Source organism: Orbicella faveolata, unplaced genomic scaffold (assembly GCF_042242905.1).
Source record: "Orbicella faveolata isolate gen_17 unplaced genomic scaffold, um_ofav_v1 contig_3, whole genome shotgun sequence".
Lineage (NCBI taxonomy): Eukaryota > Metazoa > Cnidaria > Anthozoa > Scleractinia > Merulinidae > Orbicella > Orbicella faveolata.
The window spans coordinates 6732475-6748876 of NW_028301558.1; the positions used below are offsets into that span (position 1 = coordinate 6732475).

The window sequence follows — 16402 nt, forward strand, 5'->3', positions numbered from 1 at the left end:
TAGGTGATCTATACAGCATCAGTGGGTGATTTGTACAGTATCATTGGGTGACTTGTACCTGTGGGGGACTCCCATACAAAAAGGATGGGGGTGCTGGTCAGAAATTTTGAAAAAAAACCCTAAGAGCTACCAAGATCCTGGTTGGTGGGTGTGGCTTGAAATTTTTCACCCTTACGAGGTACCAATTCTAAAACAAAACCCAATTTCCCGTCATATCTTTTGGGCTCTATACCCCAAGAGGTTCCACAAAATCTCCCGCTGTGGTGCTTTTGAGGCTGAACACCTTGAGATGAACCAAAACAGCTTTTTAATCCCTAAAAGGTTTGATGAGTACCCCCATCTTTTTTATATGGGAGTCCCCCTCCCCTGGGGATTTGTATAGTATTAAAAGATGACAAGAGTTGGTTTAAGACATTCAACTTAGTTTATCGTTGGTGCAGCTCTGTTAACCTAGTAGAGATGATTGGAGATCTTTTTGACTTCTTTCCCTCTCAAACAAGCAGCACCCAAACAAGTTCAAACTTCATGAGGGTGCCTGACACTGATGGTCAACGACTTCAAAATTTTGTCAACTCTTGCTCTTGTTTTATCTGTCTTTACTATTTTTTTAGAAAGTCCATGAGAGGGAATAAAGACTGATCTTCTGCCCCACCCATCCCTTAACAAAATCAAGGTTTTGGACTGAAGAGACAGTGTCTTGGCTGATCCATCGTTTTGTATAACTTGTAATAGAACAATGAAACATACCAAAATTGGTGAAGGCAAAGAGATATTTAGCTAAAAGAAAAAAAGTAAAGAATAAAAGATTCAAAATTTCACCAGAGTGGCTATTTTGATTTCTTCACATTCCATCACAAAATCAATTTATTATTATTCAACTAATTCTCGCTATAGTTTAAAACGCACTCCCTGATGCAAACCAGAAAACCTCTTGACTACACTTGTTTTCTGAAAATCAAGTTTTTAATTATTACAGTATTCACAATGAAACATGTATAATCTTCAATGTGCAAATATGTGGTCATATCCATCAACTTTGGGAGTGACAAGGACTGACAATAAAACTATTCCCAGTTACAAAAATTCAACTGTTGTCGTTAATAATAAACAACTACATTTTTAATTATAATAGCACTGACTTTAGGTCTCTTTAAATTACATGTACACTCCAAGGGGAGCTTCAAAATAAAAGTGATAGAATATTTGTTCGTAGCATTCGGAAACTGAAAAAAAATAGAACTAAATTAAAGGTACCAGACTTTTACTTTATGTCCATGTCTAATGTACAGGTGTAAAGGTGCTTCTTGTGTCTGATTTAGCTTCGTAAATCAACTTTATAGACAGTAGCATAGTACTAAACACCAAACAAGGCTATAGCCAGTATGAGGACAAACCGAGACACTTGCGTCAGTCATTTTTTCATTCTTATTTTTGTGGAAGGAGAAGCTTAAACAATGCTAAAGAGAATTTAACCACGGGCATCATAATTTTTTTCTGGCTACGGTCCTGCTAAGGTAGTTGAAAAAATTCAGTCATGACAAAACATGCGAGAGTTTCAATTTGAAAACTCCATACATGTGTAAGTGGCAACCAAGACACCTTGGTCAATGCAAGTGCAAGCACCCCAATGACTGCCATCCCTGTGGGGTTATAGCATATAAATATTGTAATGACTATTATATTTCAGTCTATTAACATCAAACTCAGACAGGTAACATTTTTGGCTCAGTGGTGTATGGTCAGTACAAACAAATTTCATTTCAGCAATAGAAGGATGCAGTCAATGTTCTCCTTAATGCATTAAAACTTCAACTTTGAATTGATATCTTTGTTCTGTTTAAAACTTCAACTTTGTTTTGATTAATAAGAATGAACTGATGTCGGCAGGGAATGAAGTCTGTGTTCTTTAAAATAGTTTGGTGCAGCCTCACGAAGCCAAGAGGGATCGACGACACACACATCGCGCATGTAGCACTTCGAAGTTTGAATAAGTTCATTGTAAACAAGATACTGTGGCTTACAACTGAACAAGGCTGATGTAGGATGAATGGCGACTGGCTGCCGATGTGTCACAGTCTGGTATGTTCCATCAAGCTGAAGCTCAGCAGCATTCATGAAAAGTCCCATGGCAAGACAACGACGGATATTTACAGTGTCCTTGCCACAAGAATTCAAAGGAAATTCCAGTCTTGTGCATATATCTCTTAGTTGCTTCCTTATATCCATGACTCTTTTAACAGTCTGTGAGTTAATGAAGTGCTGATGGCACCATTCCTTGTTGCCATTGACGGCTTTGTAGGCTCGGTAAATATTCAGAAGAGTCATCTGATCACCTTCTGATGAAATGAACTTCTTGCGCACTGCTATGGCATGATCACGTTTACTCTGTGGGGTGTATGTGAGTGAGTCCACAGACAAAAGGGCCACAATGGTAATTATCTCCTCACTGCAGTTAAATTCTCGAGATGCCAAGATCACTTTGGCCAGTCTGGGCTCCAATGGAAAATCAGCCATTTGACGGCCTAGGGGCATCAGCTAAAATGAAAATAAATCAATTAGGAGAGACAGTTGGGCCCAGATTTGGGCTGTAGATCTTTAGAGTTCAATAAATTAAATACTCTTATCAAGAGCAGTTTTCAATTGAGTGTAGCCACACTAGAACCAAAGTAAACATGTTGGCCAATAATAAGGGACACAGACGATCAAGTAAACTAATCAAAATTCAAAGTAACTATATGTACCTGATGTGAAGTGTGGGCAAACGTGTGTGAGTGAGTCACAATTGGTTTTGGTGTTACTTCTGATTTGATCATGTACATGTAAGTTAAGCGTATGCCGAGTATTTTGAGCCAATCAAATAGCATATATATTCTAATGCAAAACCAAAGGAAGTGCAATTTATATTCAACAGTCAAGTTTAAACTGTTCTAAGTGCACAATGTAAGGTGCTTTGTATTGGAACTAATTCATACCTCGTAACCACTGTTCCCTCTTCGTACTGCACCAAGCACCACCAACTGTTCTAGTGCATTTTCTAGAGCATCTTGTGGTGGGCGATCAAGGAAGTCAAAATGAAGCACATCAGAAATGCCAAGAGCCATGAGCTGCAGAACAACACTAGCTAAGTTGCACCGCTGGATTTCTGGAGTAGTCATCTCCTTTAGTTCATCAAATTGTTCCTCCGTGTAAAGACGATAACACACTCCACTAGTTTCACGTCCTGCTCGTCCTAAGCGCTGTCTTGCCTGTGCCTTTGAAACTGGTTGTACTTTCAGTATGTCAAGACCAGTTTTAGGATGAAAAGCTGGCGAAAAGACAATTTATTTATCAATCAACCAGGGAAACCTGAAACAAGTAGTCTAACCTTCAGGCCCCAGTTGTTCGAAGGATGGATAACGCTATCCACTGGATAAATTGCTATCAAGTGGATAAACATTAACAAAACAAACAGGGCTATCCACTGGATAGTGATTTATCTGGTGGATAGCATTATCCACCTTTCGAACAACCCGAGCCAGTTTGGACCGTAACCTATCAACTCAGTGCCATTAAATCTCTAGTTTGAAAAGCATGAAATGACTGGTATTTCTCCTCCTCCTCCTTTGATAGGATTATACTAGTCAATCCAATGGTTAAGGTCAGAATTATTTTAATTTGCGAGTACAAATTAAATTACTCAACTGGGTGGAGAAAGGTACATGTACTATGAGAGTAACGTCTGCACAAGAACACAACGCAATGACCCTGGTCAGGGCTTGGACAGAGACAACTTGACCTAGAGTCTAGCACACTAACTATTAAGTCACTACTGACAATTCTTTCAGTACTACTTAAGTACATGAAACAAACAGGCAGCCTACACACATCTAGGCAGCCTACCTGTGTGTTCTATGAAAAATTAAAAGAAAATATATCATTCTATGTTATATTAAAGATGATTTCCAGTCCGTACTGTGCAGTCTCAGCACCCCACTGTTAAGCAAAAAAAAAAAAAAACCCTCACTCGATAGAATGCGAATCAATGTTATTTGTTACAAACCACATACCTTATCTTTGGGGCCTTCCAAATTCTTTTTCCAACTACTTCATTGGTTTTTACCGCTGCAAAGTTGTTTCATCAAGTGGCAAGAGAAAGAATGAAACATAGAGCTTCCCGTTGCTTCCCATCCATAATGGTGGTTGACATGAAACTTTGAATTTACTTCATGTATGTAGTTGTGAAATGTTTACATTTTGTGCCATTGTGCATGAAACAAAAAAAATGCAAACAATTCTTGAGAGTGCGCAGTATGAGCTGGAAATCATATTAAGGTCATGCTAACGGTGAACACTCGACGTTTTTTGTACAATTTCTAGTGAATATACATGTAGAATGAGGGCTTTTTACATCAACGACGTACAAGAGTAGCTAGTGCTTTTGCACTGTAAAGTGCTAACCTTTTACATTAACTGGAAAACCTCCATTCTATAGTCACCGAAAAAAAACACAAACAAATGTCAAGTGTTTAAAGTTGAGTGTCCTTACTGCAATATTGTAATGTGTTCAACCTACCTTTCCCCTTTACAAATCCTGTATCCACAACATATTTCACTCCTGGGATTGTAATTGATGTTTCTGCAATGTTTGTTGCCAGAATAACTTTCCTTTTCCCAAGAGGAGCAGAAATGAACACTTTCATTTGATGCTGTGATGGTAGAGCAGCAAACATGGGGCACACCAAAAGTTCAGGGCATTCTGTTCACAGAAAAGAACAATGTTATCATTTCTCTTGACAGACACAATTGTATTTATACTTATTTAAATCTACCTTATTGGTATGCTTTGACGGCACATCAAACGAGTTTGGTTGAGCCATAGTTTGTATTTTGGCAAGATGTACATGTACATGTGCACTGTAGTTGAGCCAAAATACCCATGGTGAGACCAAAGGAGCCTGGTATGCTGTGGAAGCAAGGCTTTCATTAGGATGTGATTAGTATTAGTTGGTAAATAAATTTACTCTCCATAGGTAATAAATTAAATGTATTAAAGGCAGTAATCAGGGCTTATGTGCCACTTAGCATTAATGGGATGGCTGAAGGTGAAGGTGAAGGTGAAGGCAGTAATAAGAATTTATATCATACAGACTTTAGGGACTGACTGACCTGGCCCACAGTGTTGTGCACAGTCTGTTACCAGCTTTGCTAAAGATTCAATTTCATCCTGCCCAGTCAGGAAAACAAGAATGTCACCACTATACAGAATCAAAACAGGTTAGTAAACGTTTGAAGTTGTCCCTCAGAATCATGTTGGGTGATTAAATGGATGATTTGATTAAGGTGTTGAGCTACTGTATTTCTTTTTATTCCAAGCTTTTGCCAATCTGCGGCATTATCAGGGAATGTGGCATCCCCCCGGCTCCCCGATGATGCCATAGATAAACGATGGTATTTGACTTGCACTATATAATCAAGCAAGCAAAACTCTTGCTGGTGAAATTGTATACTCTTTCATAGTGGCTATGTCAGTAGGTCATGAAATGTTAACAATCAGCTGAGGCTTGAAGCCTCCTAGTTTACCTAGGGATGGGAGCACCACGAAAGAAGTAGGAGTCAAGAGACAAAGACAAGAGAAGCAGGAGAGAAGGGAATGAAAAGAGGAGGTTCTGATCCCCATGTCAATGCCCCACCGCCCAGCCTTTACTTGCAAGCACAGCATTAGCAGAATATTTCCTATTCCATTCAGATGTTGTAGCTCAACAGACTCTAGGTTTTTGCTCAAATATTTTGATCTTTTGTGTACAGAAACATTTGATGAACCTCTGTAAAGCTGTTAACCTGAATGCCATCAGGCATGTGCATGGAATTTTCTCAGATTATTCTTGAGCAGGGGAAGCATTAATCATGTGAAGAGAAGTGTTTGTTTATGTTATGTAACAGGAATCCAGTGGCACCTATGCAGTTTGGATGACAAGTGCTAAAGACATCTGTGGTCAAGTGTCCACCACAGATGATACCCTTGATTGACATCTCAATCAAACTCGATAGACACCTCCAGCGATACTCAGTCAACACCCGCTCAACATCTCGGTCTACAGTCAGTTGAGAGTCTGCTAATTTTTGCAGACATGTCATCAAGTGTCGATCGATAAAATTAATATTAGTCCATTGACACTCTGCCAACGATCGACTTATTGCCGATCGAGTGTCGATTGAGATGTTGAATGAGTGTCAATCTAGTGTAGACTGAGTGTCAATCGACGTGTCAATCAAGTGTCCAGCGAGATATCAATTGAGGGCATCAATCAACACTCAAATGTGGATGCCTTTAGTACACATGATCCTGGAGTTCTAAGTATTTTATGCTAATATTTACCCAGGTGGCATTTCTTGGTGGAGTTGCATGACCGTCACAAGTGCAGCATGAACATAATCCTTTTGTTGCTCAACTGCATACATCACCTGCACGGGATGCTGTCGGCCTTCAATGTACAACACTTGAGCACTGCTAAAATAACGCGAGAAATGTTCCGCTGCTAACGTGGCAGACATGACAACGATCTTAAGAGGTTTCATATTTTTCTCTCTCCTTGTCTTCTGAGCTGATTTCACAACACCAAAAAGGACGTCAGTATGCACAGTTCGCTCATGTGCTTCGTCTAAAATGACAACAGAGTATCGGTGAAGCATAGGATCGCTCACAGCTTCTCTCAGTAGCATTCCGTCTGTCATGTATTTAACGCGAGTTTTCGCGGAAGTCACGTCCTCGAACCGCACCGTGTAGCCTACTTCTTCTCCCAGCTGAACGCTCATCTCCTTAGCGACCCTCTGTGCGATGCTGATCGCCGCAACACGTCGGGGTTGCGTGCATGCGATGGCCCCGAGTTTCGTTAAACGCACCTCGTGAAGATATTGAGGGATTTGAGTTGTCTTCCCGCTGCCCGTTTCTCCAACAATAATCACATTTTCCTTCCTCCGTACCTCAGCAATTATTGCATTGCGTCCGGTGTAGATCGGCAAATGAAAGCGCTGCTTTCTTGCGGGACTGTGGCTTGTCTGGTGGCCGTGGTGGTGGTGTCTTGAATTCCCGTTAGTTTCACGCTGTGTGCCATTACCAGCCGCATCTGACACGGAAAACGATCGAAATAAAGTTCTTTTTGCCGAAGGACTGCCAGTATCAGAGAGTGATCTCTTCACTCTTGGATACATCACGCTTGTAAGTATTTTTCAACGTGAACAACTACGTTTCAAAAAGGCCAAAGAGACTACAACCGAGGCACACCTGGTCCGCCATCTTTCTTTTCACCTAGTGCGTTATTTAGGAGAAACGAAAATACCTCAGTCTCCAGACTTCTCTCAACTTTACTTCATGGTTTCGGTTGAACTATGCGAGGAAAATATCGACATCACAGTCCACGAAATTCATACAGAAACCAAAAAGAATCCCACAAATTCGTTGTGAACTGTGGTTTTAAAAATAACTTAACCTGTATAGACATCGTTCGCACAGTGACATGTATACCTCTAGTTATGGACTCCCGTCCGAGTTCATATACACCTTTCAATGTGGAAACTGAATCTCATGGTTAGATGACTAGCCTGACTTCCTTCTGGAATACTGACTCAGTTACCTCGAGATAACGTGAGTCATTCCAAACAGCAGGCTTCCAATGGCTCAATGGAAATTTATCTTATCCTTCCCTGTTATTGCTTGAGCCTGGGAAGATTGCAAGCAGAGTGTTAAATAAAAAACATAAATAGAATTCTACCGATATACTAATGCAAATGTTGCAATCTGATTGGCTGAGGTACTCATACATTATCAGCCATTGGTGAGTGGCCAGTGGCTGGCGGTGGTCCACATACTGTAATGCTTTCGCGTTTCTCCACTGTTTCGAGTTAAATTTAAAAATATGACAAGACAATTCAGTACAGATAATTGACCGTCATGCGACTTTTAAAACTTCCAAACTTTTCAATGAACTGATGAACGCGTACAAACAAAGACGAGCTTCAAACAACAATTCAATCCGCCAATGGAAATCGCTAATTTTAAAGAAATTTAGTTAGAATTCTACTAAAACAAGAAGATTATTCGCTCTCGTGATTTCCATGAGGTGATTGGGATTCCAGCCTTACCAACTATCACCTCATAGAAATCTCGGGCTCATAATCTTATTGTTAAATAGTTCAAGTGCTTTTGTCCAGTTTTTATTGTTCAGGCTCTGGTTGTTCGAAAAGTAGATAACGCTTTCCGCCGGATAAATCACTATCTAGCGGATAGCGTGGTTTGTTTTGTTAACACTTATCCGCTGGATGGTGATTCATCCGGTGGATAGCGTTATCCAGCCTCCAAACAACCGAGGCCTGAACTGACAGAATAATTAAAACCACAATCGCTGAAAAAGCAGTCCATTACGCTATGAACACGAAAATACTTACCATAACAAGTCTCCTTTTGAAAAACAAGCGGGATTTCACGACAAAACTTAAATTGAGGTAACTTATTCAGTGAGCACCTCAGAAAATTGACGCGTCGCGTCGAGCGCCAATCTGCGTCAACTCTTACGATTTGCTGCGAGATCCTACGAAGGGAAACACTATCGAAACTTCAGCTTTTAAAAATACCGAGGCTGTAGGGACATGTATCGCATCACTTTACTGCACCAATCGGCGATTGGTGCAGGGTAAAAGTTTCTTCGGAAACTAATGACTTTCTATTATTTGCTTTTTGACACACTCAAATTTCTGTACTCTCCACCAAGGAGAAATTGCTTGTATCCACTATGTCGATAATATTACAAAGTTTTGTTGTGTTAAGGTTGTTAAAATACTAGGGCTTGAATTAAAGCAGCAGCAACAACAACAAGTGCAACAACATGAACACCACCATTATGAAAACAAATCCACACAACAGTGAGTAGGTGACTTTTCCTTCAAAATTCCACTTTCCAAAATTGTTTGAGCGAGCAGTGTTGATGAGAGAAAATTCCGAGTATCACAACTTCGGTCACTCAGTTACAAGAAAGATAGATTTCTCGTTTCGACCTAAGACGAAGTTTGGGTGGGTTTCGCGATTCAAAGTCAAGTCCTAAAAGTGGAAGGATCAAAGGTTTTATATATATTGCATTTGTGGTCAAATATCGTTTATCGCAAACTTGTCTAAACTCTTTTTGGTTTCTACTCAAGACCGCAGCTGTGCTATGTTTGCTTCTTCTTTTTCTGTTGTTTTTTAGACATTTTCTCAGCCTTTGTGGCTTTGATGGCGTCCGTAATGAATTCTAACTCAGCAACATTGTCATTTTCACTTGAATCGTTGTATTCGCTTTTCTTCGTTTTGCTCTTTTTGTGTCCAGACTGTTTCTGTTTCTTTTTGTTTTCAAACAGAGCAGGAACTGACTCCTTAGCGCCATCACTATCAGATTCCTGAAAAAACAAAATTAAAATAAAATTAAACATCAACTTCCATTGCTAAAGTTATATCCAGTGTTACTCCAATGTCACGTTATATCTTTTTGTTTCTCTTTCTATTTTCTAGTTTGCTACATGGACTACTTCCTGGTATTAGCAAAAGCTATTAATATGAAAAAAAAGCGCTTCGTCAACTCAGAAGAACCCAATGAAATGTATCGTGCCAGGCTCGCACGTTAAGTCAGGGTTTTCTTCATCTTTCTGTTGGGTTTCCAAACTTCTCAACCAATCAAACGTCTAAGATTCGTATGTGCAATTAACGGCACGTGGCTATCGAGTCTTAACCCGCTCTCCAGATTACCTCGCTTTTTGATTGGTCAAACAATGGGAAAACCAACAAGTGTCAAAAAAAAAAAAAAACTTCATGGAGTGACGATGGAGACCCTTTAGCCAGCCATTGGTCCAGTAAAGCGTAAAACTACAATTTTGTAGGGAACCTGAAAATAATAGTCTACTAAGATAGAAAAACACCAAAGGGATAATTTTAAACCATAAAGGAACAAGGATCGTTAAGGATGGAGAAGATTAACACGGATTACAAACCACGAACTTGAAAAATCTAGGCTAAAAATTTCAAGATGCGCAAACCGTGACGTAGTTTCTTCAAGTTTACACAGTTTTGTTTCACCAGAAAAAGAGAATTATAGTTTCGTTACTTTTCACGTAAACATTTTTCGTGAAATCGAAATAAAATGGATGGTGTTTCAGTTGAGGGTATATCATAGATTTTTTTCGCCTGAGCAGTCCTTACCCCTTCAGAATCAGCAGCATGTTTTCCACTTGCAGTGAAACCCAAAGCGGCCATTTCAGGAGCAAGCTTTGAAAACTTGCGGTCGTCCTTTACCTTAGCTTTCTTGTTCTGTTTTGCACTGTCTTCTCTCTCTTCTAAAATCTCCTCCAGTAGCTTTCTTTTCCTGGCTGCTCTCTGTTCCTTTTCATGCCATGTATTGTCCTTTCTTTTAAAATGCTCGACACCGCAATTTTTCAACACAATTCTGCCATAAAAGTTGCTAGTTAGTTGTTGCTCACTGAGAGCCAATTCCTGTGTAATGTCTTCCTTGTGTTTGACTTCTGCTTGTCTCCAACACGTTTCCACAACATGGCTACCTTGTTTCTCGCATGCAAGTTTTGCAAAGGTCCCCTGAAAAATCAAGACGTATATTTTAAGCTGGAAGCAATAAGAGACGGGCGTAAGTTATAGAAATTCCAAATGTGTCCCAAAAAAGTCTGGAAATTTTCAGTAGTGTTTTTCTGCCTGTACTGTACTGTACTGCCTTCATGTAGCCCTGTAAGTATTCAGTCTCTCTATTTACGGACCAACCCTAGGGAGGTAAATGACTTAATACCTATTTTTTTCCTCTCTCTCAGATCAGTTCATTTTTTTTAAACTCACGAAAGCGTTACCGTGAATGTGGGAAGAGATCGGAAAATCCAGGATGTATTAAAAACAAATCAGCTTACAAAATTTGTTACCTGCCCTCTTGAAAAAAAAAAATAAACAATTTTAAAATTATAGTGGAAGCACTTCTTGTTATTCTTTGCAAAGTCTTTAAAATGGTTTTTCACACAAAAGTAGACTATTTCAAATTTAGGAGGGATTACAAAGTAATACAGTAACAATCTAAAAATATTTGTTGCAAGTCTGACACTCATGGTAAACACTAACTGGACCTTCAGTCTGAAGATCAAAATGTTATTTCTCTGCACTTTAGTCCGTAAAGATTTTGAGAATTTGGTGGTTTATCATGGCAGCAAGACCTTAGACTGATTGTAGTCAGCCTCTTTTCCTAGGATCCAACAAATGTTTACCATTCCCAATGCATGCAACAGAAAAACAGACAAAGCTGACAGCATTCTTTTATATGCATTCCCATCAACTGGCTGACAGTGCCTCAAAACTATACAGAGAAAATGGTTTTCAATCATTTTTCATATAACTCTCATGACAGAAGCTGTACCTTTAAATACTCAATAAGCATGTGTTTCTTCTCTGATGGCACCGATCTGCTCTTCAAGAAAGCTTCAATAGCATATGAACCTATTGGGTCATTAGCAAGGGTCACAAGGTCTTCCAGTGACAAACTGAGCAAGCTCTTGACCAACTTGCTTGGGTCTTCAAAGTCAAACAATGTCTTCAGCAAGAGGGCTCCATGGAAGTTGATGCATTTAAGTTTTGCAGTGGGTGGGGATGCTTCCTAAAAAGATAAAAATACATTGCTATTAACATCTACATTAGAGTGGCTTTCAATTGAGTGTTGTAAAACCAAACCAAAGTAATCACTCTAGCTAACCAAACAGGACACGGATAACTTCAGCAAACCAATTAAGACTCCAAGCAAATGCATGCAGCTGATGCAAAGCACAGGAAAATATGTGGAACCAGTCAGGATTGAAGATGACAGGTGATATGGTAGCCTGTGTAGCTTGGCGGTTTAAGCAATTTTTTAAGGAATTTGAGGGTGAGTGCACATAGTGGCAAAGCCACAAAAACGAGCGGTGAAGTTGTCTCAGTTGTCTCTCTCCCAGGCTCCCAGCTTGTCATCGTGGCTTTGCCGCTTTCTTAGTACACTCAAATTGCTTAAAAACTGCCAAGCTACACAGGCTAGTGATATGGCCACAATATCAATGTAATTTGATAAAAATGTTTGCCAAATACATGTAGCCTCTGTTTAATATACTTTTCTGTTTTGACTTGCCAAGAAAGTTAAGAAGAAAAACAAGACATCATAAACAAAAACTTTCATGTGAAAAGGCATATAATCTATGCTTCACTTGGTTCTTAACCAGTTCCTTTCAGGGCTGTCACAAAGTTTTGATTCACCTGTAGCCGTGATCTTCACTACAGTAACAAACATGTTACTTTATGGATGAATTGTACATTATATCATTTACAGGTAAGTTTACCCATAACATCAAGGGCCCATCAAGCATGCTCCGCCATAACAGGTGCGGGTTACGGCCCTTATAGACAGCCCTGCTTTAAATATGATTTGAAGTACATGTAGGTGGTTGGGCACTACCCATCAGATAGCAATAAGAGTCCAGGGTTAATTTTTGAAATCTGTTTAGCACTATTTCTGGCCATCCACAAAAGAATACCGGTGGCTCTCCCACAGGTGCCTCGTCTTACTGAAAGTACCGCTAAACTCACCACAGAGTTACTGTTTTCTTCACTATCTTTTTCTTTTTCATCTGGCTCTGGCTTTGTTCCATAGAAAATTTCATATGTTGTTAATGAGGATATCAGTACAACAGCGCTGCTTCGTTCAACTTTTCCTTCACAGTGGAATGCTCGTAACAAAGCTTTTAACATCTTTTTTTGCTTTATCACAAACCGGACTGCAACTTCTGCCATTCTGACCACAACACCCATATGCCCCAGTGCAAGGAGATCCTCCAAATATGGCAGCAACTCAGCAATCATCTGTTCTGCCTAAAATTAATGAGTCACAATGAAGAGAGACCATGTTGAATTTAGGAGTTTAAATTACGGTTAGTACACAGGTGTTTGCATTTTAATTTATTTATTTACCTCACAAAGTTACAATGTGTAGTTCCAGAAAATATCCATACCTGCCCCACAGAAGGGATTTTGTCCAAGACCCCCCACCTCTCTCAAAATTTCAATTAAGCTTCAAACATTTCTTTACATTTTTTGTTCTTAGAGAACTCCCCATCTCCCCAGGAATATCCAATCCCTTCTCTAGGGGGAGGGGGAGGGGGAGGGGGAATATGGGTATTTTCTGGAACTTCTTAATGGTAATAATAGCATGGTTGTTTCCCATAACCTGGGGCTGGTAGATTTTGGGTTCAGGCTGGTGGATTCTATACTTTGGGCAACTGAAGTTTTTTGGGGTAAAATTTGAGAAAGTAGTACTGTAAGCGATGAAAATTATTGTCTTCATTTTAGCTTTTAATTGATCAATCATGCTTGTGGGATGGAAATGTCTCAGGTCTCTCATAAATGGTACACAAGAACAAACGAATCACTATTTGCCAACCTGTGATTTCTCTCTAGTACTTGCCATCAGATGCTGTACAATAAAGTTAGCAATAGGATGACTGGACAACTGAACCAAGTGGTCACTGAAGTAAGAGTTGTAGATCTCCTGCCAAAGCTCTGGTGTAACAACATGCAGAATTTTTTCTGTTAGGTGACTGCTGATCTCATTGGCAAGAAGAACAGGAACTCGGTAGTTGCTGAAAACAATTTTGTATTGTAAAGTTGAACCTGGGTTAACGTTTTCTAACTTGCTTTAACTGAATTTCAGGTGTAAATTAAGTCTGTCCGTCTGACTGTCCATTCACCCTCTTCATGTAAATCAATGTGAAATGTCACTTTGCAAAGTTACAATGAGAGTAATAGGTAATTTTATATGTCTTACAAGATTTGAAATTCTGGAAGGAAGAAAAAAAACAGTTCTCAGTAAAGTCAAAGCGTTTTATTATGTCATAGATACTTAAGTTGGTGTAAGGAGCTTGGCTGCTGAGTTAAAGGCATCTGTAGTTACATCAGGTCTTATGTATACATTGTAAGTCTTCACACCTCATTTGCCCAGTTGGTATTAGAAAATTCATCTGCTGCTGTTTCTAAACACAATATAGCACAACTTGTGTTCTGACTTATAGCGCAAGGTTTGTTAGCCCCAAGCCAACCTCTCCTCCTCGGACAGGCTGTGACAGTAATGTATTGTAAAAGCATTTTCAAAGAAAATCTTTATATTTTGAGAACACACCCACCTTTCTTGTTCTTTTACACCTTCATCAACTTCACCTAATTCCTTCGATTCCCTTGGACCTTTGATCTTTCCTCTCTTACTACTGAACATGTCAATTTGTGACATGACTGCCTTGCACAACTTCATACATAAAGACTGATCCTTCCTGTGCAAAACCAACAGGAGCATCTGCAGAAGGGGGTTACTGACTGGATGAAGAGATAACTTTTGCAGCTCTATTTTCATTATGACCTTGGTGAGTTTTTTCAGAATTGGTGGAAAACTCTCTGGAACTGCAACGGTCTCCATGGGTTTGATAGCATTTGCTCCAAAAGCATTTCCCACTGGTTAAAAAAGAAAGAATACGGTAACGTCAGAAATGGCAGTCGGGAATAGATTCTAAAGACACACTAAATCACATGGATACACCTTGCATAACTACAATATCAATTTTAGATCCCATTTCAAAAAAAACTATTTAGAAACAGGGGTGGATCCAGAAAAATGTTTGTCCATTCCATCATAATTTAACTTTAACTTTACTTTTTCTGAATGATGGATGTGACTGAGTCATGTGAATCATGTGACGGGCATGAGAATGTATTAGCCATGCACATGTAGTTTTTCAAAATATTTAGTATAAATCATGAACAAGCCTTCACACCAAATAGGGACTTGTCCTTATACCCCCTCTAAACTTCTGTCACAGGTGGATTCACCTGTGACAGCATCTAGTTACTATGCACCTTTGCCTTCATGGCCAGTAATGGTTCACGCCAGTTTCCCTACTTGTTGAGTTCGCTATGCTCAAGTTTGCTTCATGTTCTCTAACCAAAGGCCTAGTCCGCTTCCTCAGCTAACCAAGTTTGACCCGGCAGTGGTCAAAAGAAGGAGGAATAATCTATATATGCATTAAGTTTTAGGTCTATATATTTTTGTTTTGTGAAGCTTTAGTTTGTTGCAGGAGCCCAACACTAGGAGCGTGCAACTACCCCATATTCCTGTCACAGAGTTTTCACAGACCGATCTGTTTTTAGTTAGAATTTACAGTCAATTCAGACCCCCGAAGGAACCTCAGTGACCAATCACAAGCATGGACTTAATTTTTAACTGAGATCATCATTTCACTGGAAGATGAAAAGAAAAGCAATTTTTTTCCCTTGCCAATGTGCGCCCGTGTAGACCGAAACCTATTTTGTGGGAAAAGAAGTCTAAAAATAGACTGGTCTGTAAAAATGCTACATAGGCTTACTATAGGAGTTGCATGCTCCTAGTGATGGGCTCCTGTTTGTCAATAGTAGCAAATGCGAATTAAATAGGTAGCAAACTGGAAGATGTGGTTAGCGAACGCATAGTGAACTTGAACATAGCAAACTCAACAGGTAGCGAAACCAACCCCACTAGGTAGATATATGTAACCATGAAGTGGCAAGTACATGTAGCTATCAGTTAAATTCTCTTAGTTTCAAATGATAATGAATACCTTGAGTTAGCTTGATGAATTGCTTTTTCTCATCTGACTGATTACTTCTTTCTCTACTCTGCCGAGAGGCTCGACTACGAACAACATTGTCTGCAACTTTCACACCTCCCAGCACCTCGATTGCTGCCCTTACAACATGGCTCCCATAAATATGGTTAACAAGTTCTGATAAGTTCTCTTTAAGACAGTCGCACAGGCTCAAAAAGAGCTCCTCTGCACTTTTTAAGTCTTCAACGTCGTGATCAATTTCCCTGACTTTACTGCGTTCCGATCTTATTGCCTTTGGAATGACACAAACCAGAGATTGCAACACGTGACTACCGAATTTATCCATGGCGATTTTGCAGAAATGATCTTCTACATTCTGCATCACTTTGCGGATCTGAACATCACTTAAATAAACAATAAGCTTTTCCATAGTTCTGCTTACAATCAAATCACAGAAAAGCTTCACTTCGTTGTTTTCCACTTGTGTGAACACGTTTTCAACGAAGAACTTTCGACTTTCTTCGTCCTCAAAATCGTCCTCGTTTATCACATCTTCCACCCTCTTGAAGTAGCCAAAGGTTTGCTCATCGAGCGCAGATGCTACCTTAACCTGCTTCTTGGCCTTCTTGTCTTTCATCCTAATTCATTTACTTTGAAAAGCACCAGAAAATGACCCAAAATTTCTTAGACATCAAGGTCGAGATGGTCCGCCATATTGAAACCACGTGTGGACTTAGGATCCTAGCCTTATTAGATCAACTAG

At 39.6% G+C, this 16402-nt stretch overlaps 2 protein-coding genes across 3 annotated transcripts; both read right to left on the minus strand.

Moving 5' to 3' along the window:
• Positions 1-941: 941 nt before the first annotated feature.
• LOC110059691 (ATP-dependent RNA helicase DHX33-like) lies at positions 942-8258 on the minus strand. Its single transcript, XM_020766416.2, has 5 exons — positions 6356-8258; positions 5146-5234; positions 4553-4735; positions 2973-3304; positions 942-2535 (listed from the first exon to the last, which is right to left on the minus strand). Exons 1-5 carry the CDS (start codon positions 7186-7188, stop codon positions 1861-1863), a joined length of 2112 nt encoding a protein of 703 aa, XP_020622075.2. The 5' UTR covers positions 7189-8258; the 3' UTR covers positions 942-1860.
• A 466-nt stretch (positions 8259-8724) lies between these two features.
• On the minus strand, positions 8725-16373 carry LOC110059690 (nucleolar protein 9-like). Of its 2 annotated transcripts, none has more exons than XM_020766415.2 (7): positions 15652-16373; positions 14191-14512; positions 13452-13650; positions 12602-12883; positions 11409-11645; positions 10295-10591; positions 8725-9405 (listed from the first exon to the last, which is right to left on the minus strand). In XM_020766415.2, the coding sequence occupies exons 1-7, from the start codon at positions 16274-16276 to the stop codon at positions 9181-9183; spliced, it is 2187 nt and encodes a 728-aa protein (XP_020622074.2). In that variant the 5' UTR covers positions 16277-16373; the 3' UTR covers positions 8725-9180. The 2 variants fall into 2 exon arrangements, with proteins under 2 accessions (XP_020622074.2, XP_020622073.2); XM_020766414.2 differs by having other exon boundaries at positions 10202-10591.
• Positions 16374-16402: the final 29 nt, after the last annotated feature.

What these genes read in the sequence shown, in the direction of transcription:
- LOC110059690 (XM_020766414.2), bottom strand. Translation starts at nt 16,276, where the DNA reads ATGAAAGACAAGAAGGCCAAGAAGCAGGTTAAGGTAGCATCTGCGCTC. An exon ending in GGTGTAAAAGAACAAGAAAG is followed by an intron (nt 13,651 to 14,190) that starts GTGGGTGTGTTC and finishes AATTGTTTTCAG; the next exon opens with CAACTACCGAGTTCCTGTTC. An exon ending in GTACTAGAGAGAAATCACAG is followed by an intron (nt 12,884 to 13,451) that starts GTTGGCAAATAG and finishes CATTAATTTTAG; the next exon opens with GCAGAACAGATGATTGCTGA.
- LOC110059691 (XM_020766416.2), bottom strand. Translation starts at nt 7,188, where the DNA reads ATGTATCCAAGAGTGAAGAGATCACTCTCTGATACTGGCAGTCCTTCG. An exon ending in AGGATTTGTAAAGGGGAAAG is followed by an intron (nt 3,305 to 4,552) that starts GTAGGTTGAACA and finishes TCTTTTCGCCAG; the next exon opens with CTTTTCATCCTAAAACTGGT. An exon ending in GAGGGAACAGTGGTTACGAG is followed by an intron (nt 2,536 to 2,972) that starts GTATGAATTAGT and finishes TTTTCATTTTAG; the next exon opens with CTGATGCCCCTAGGCCGTCA.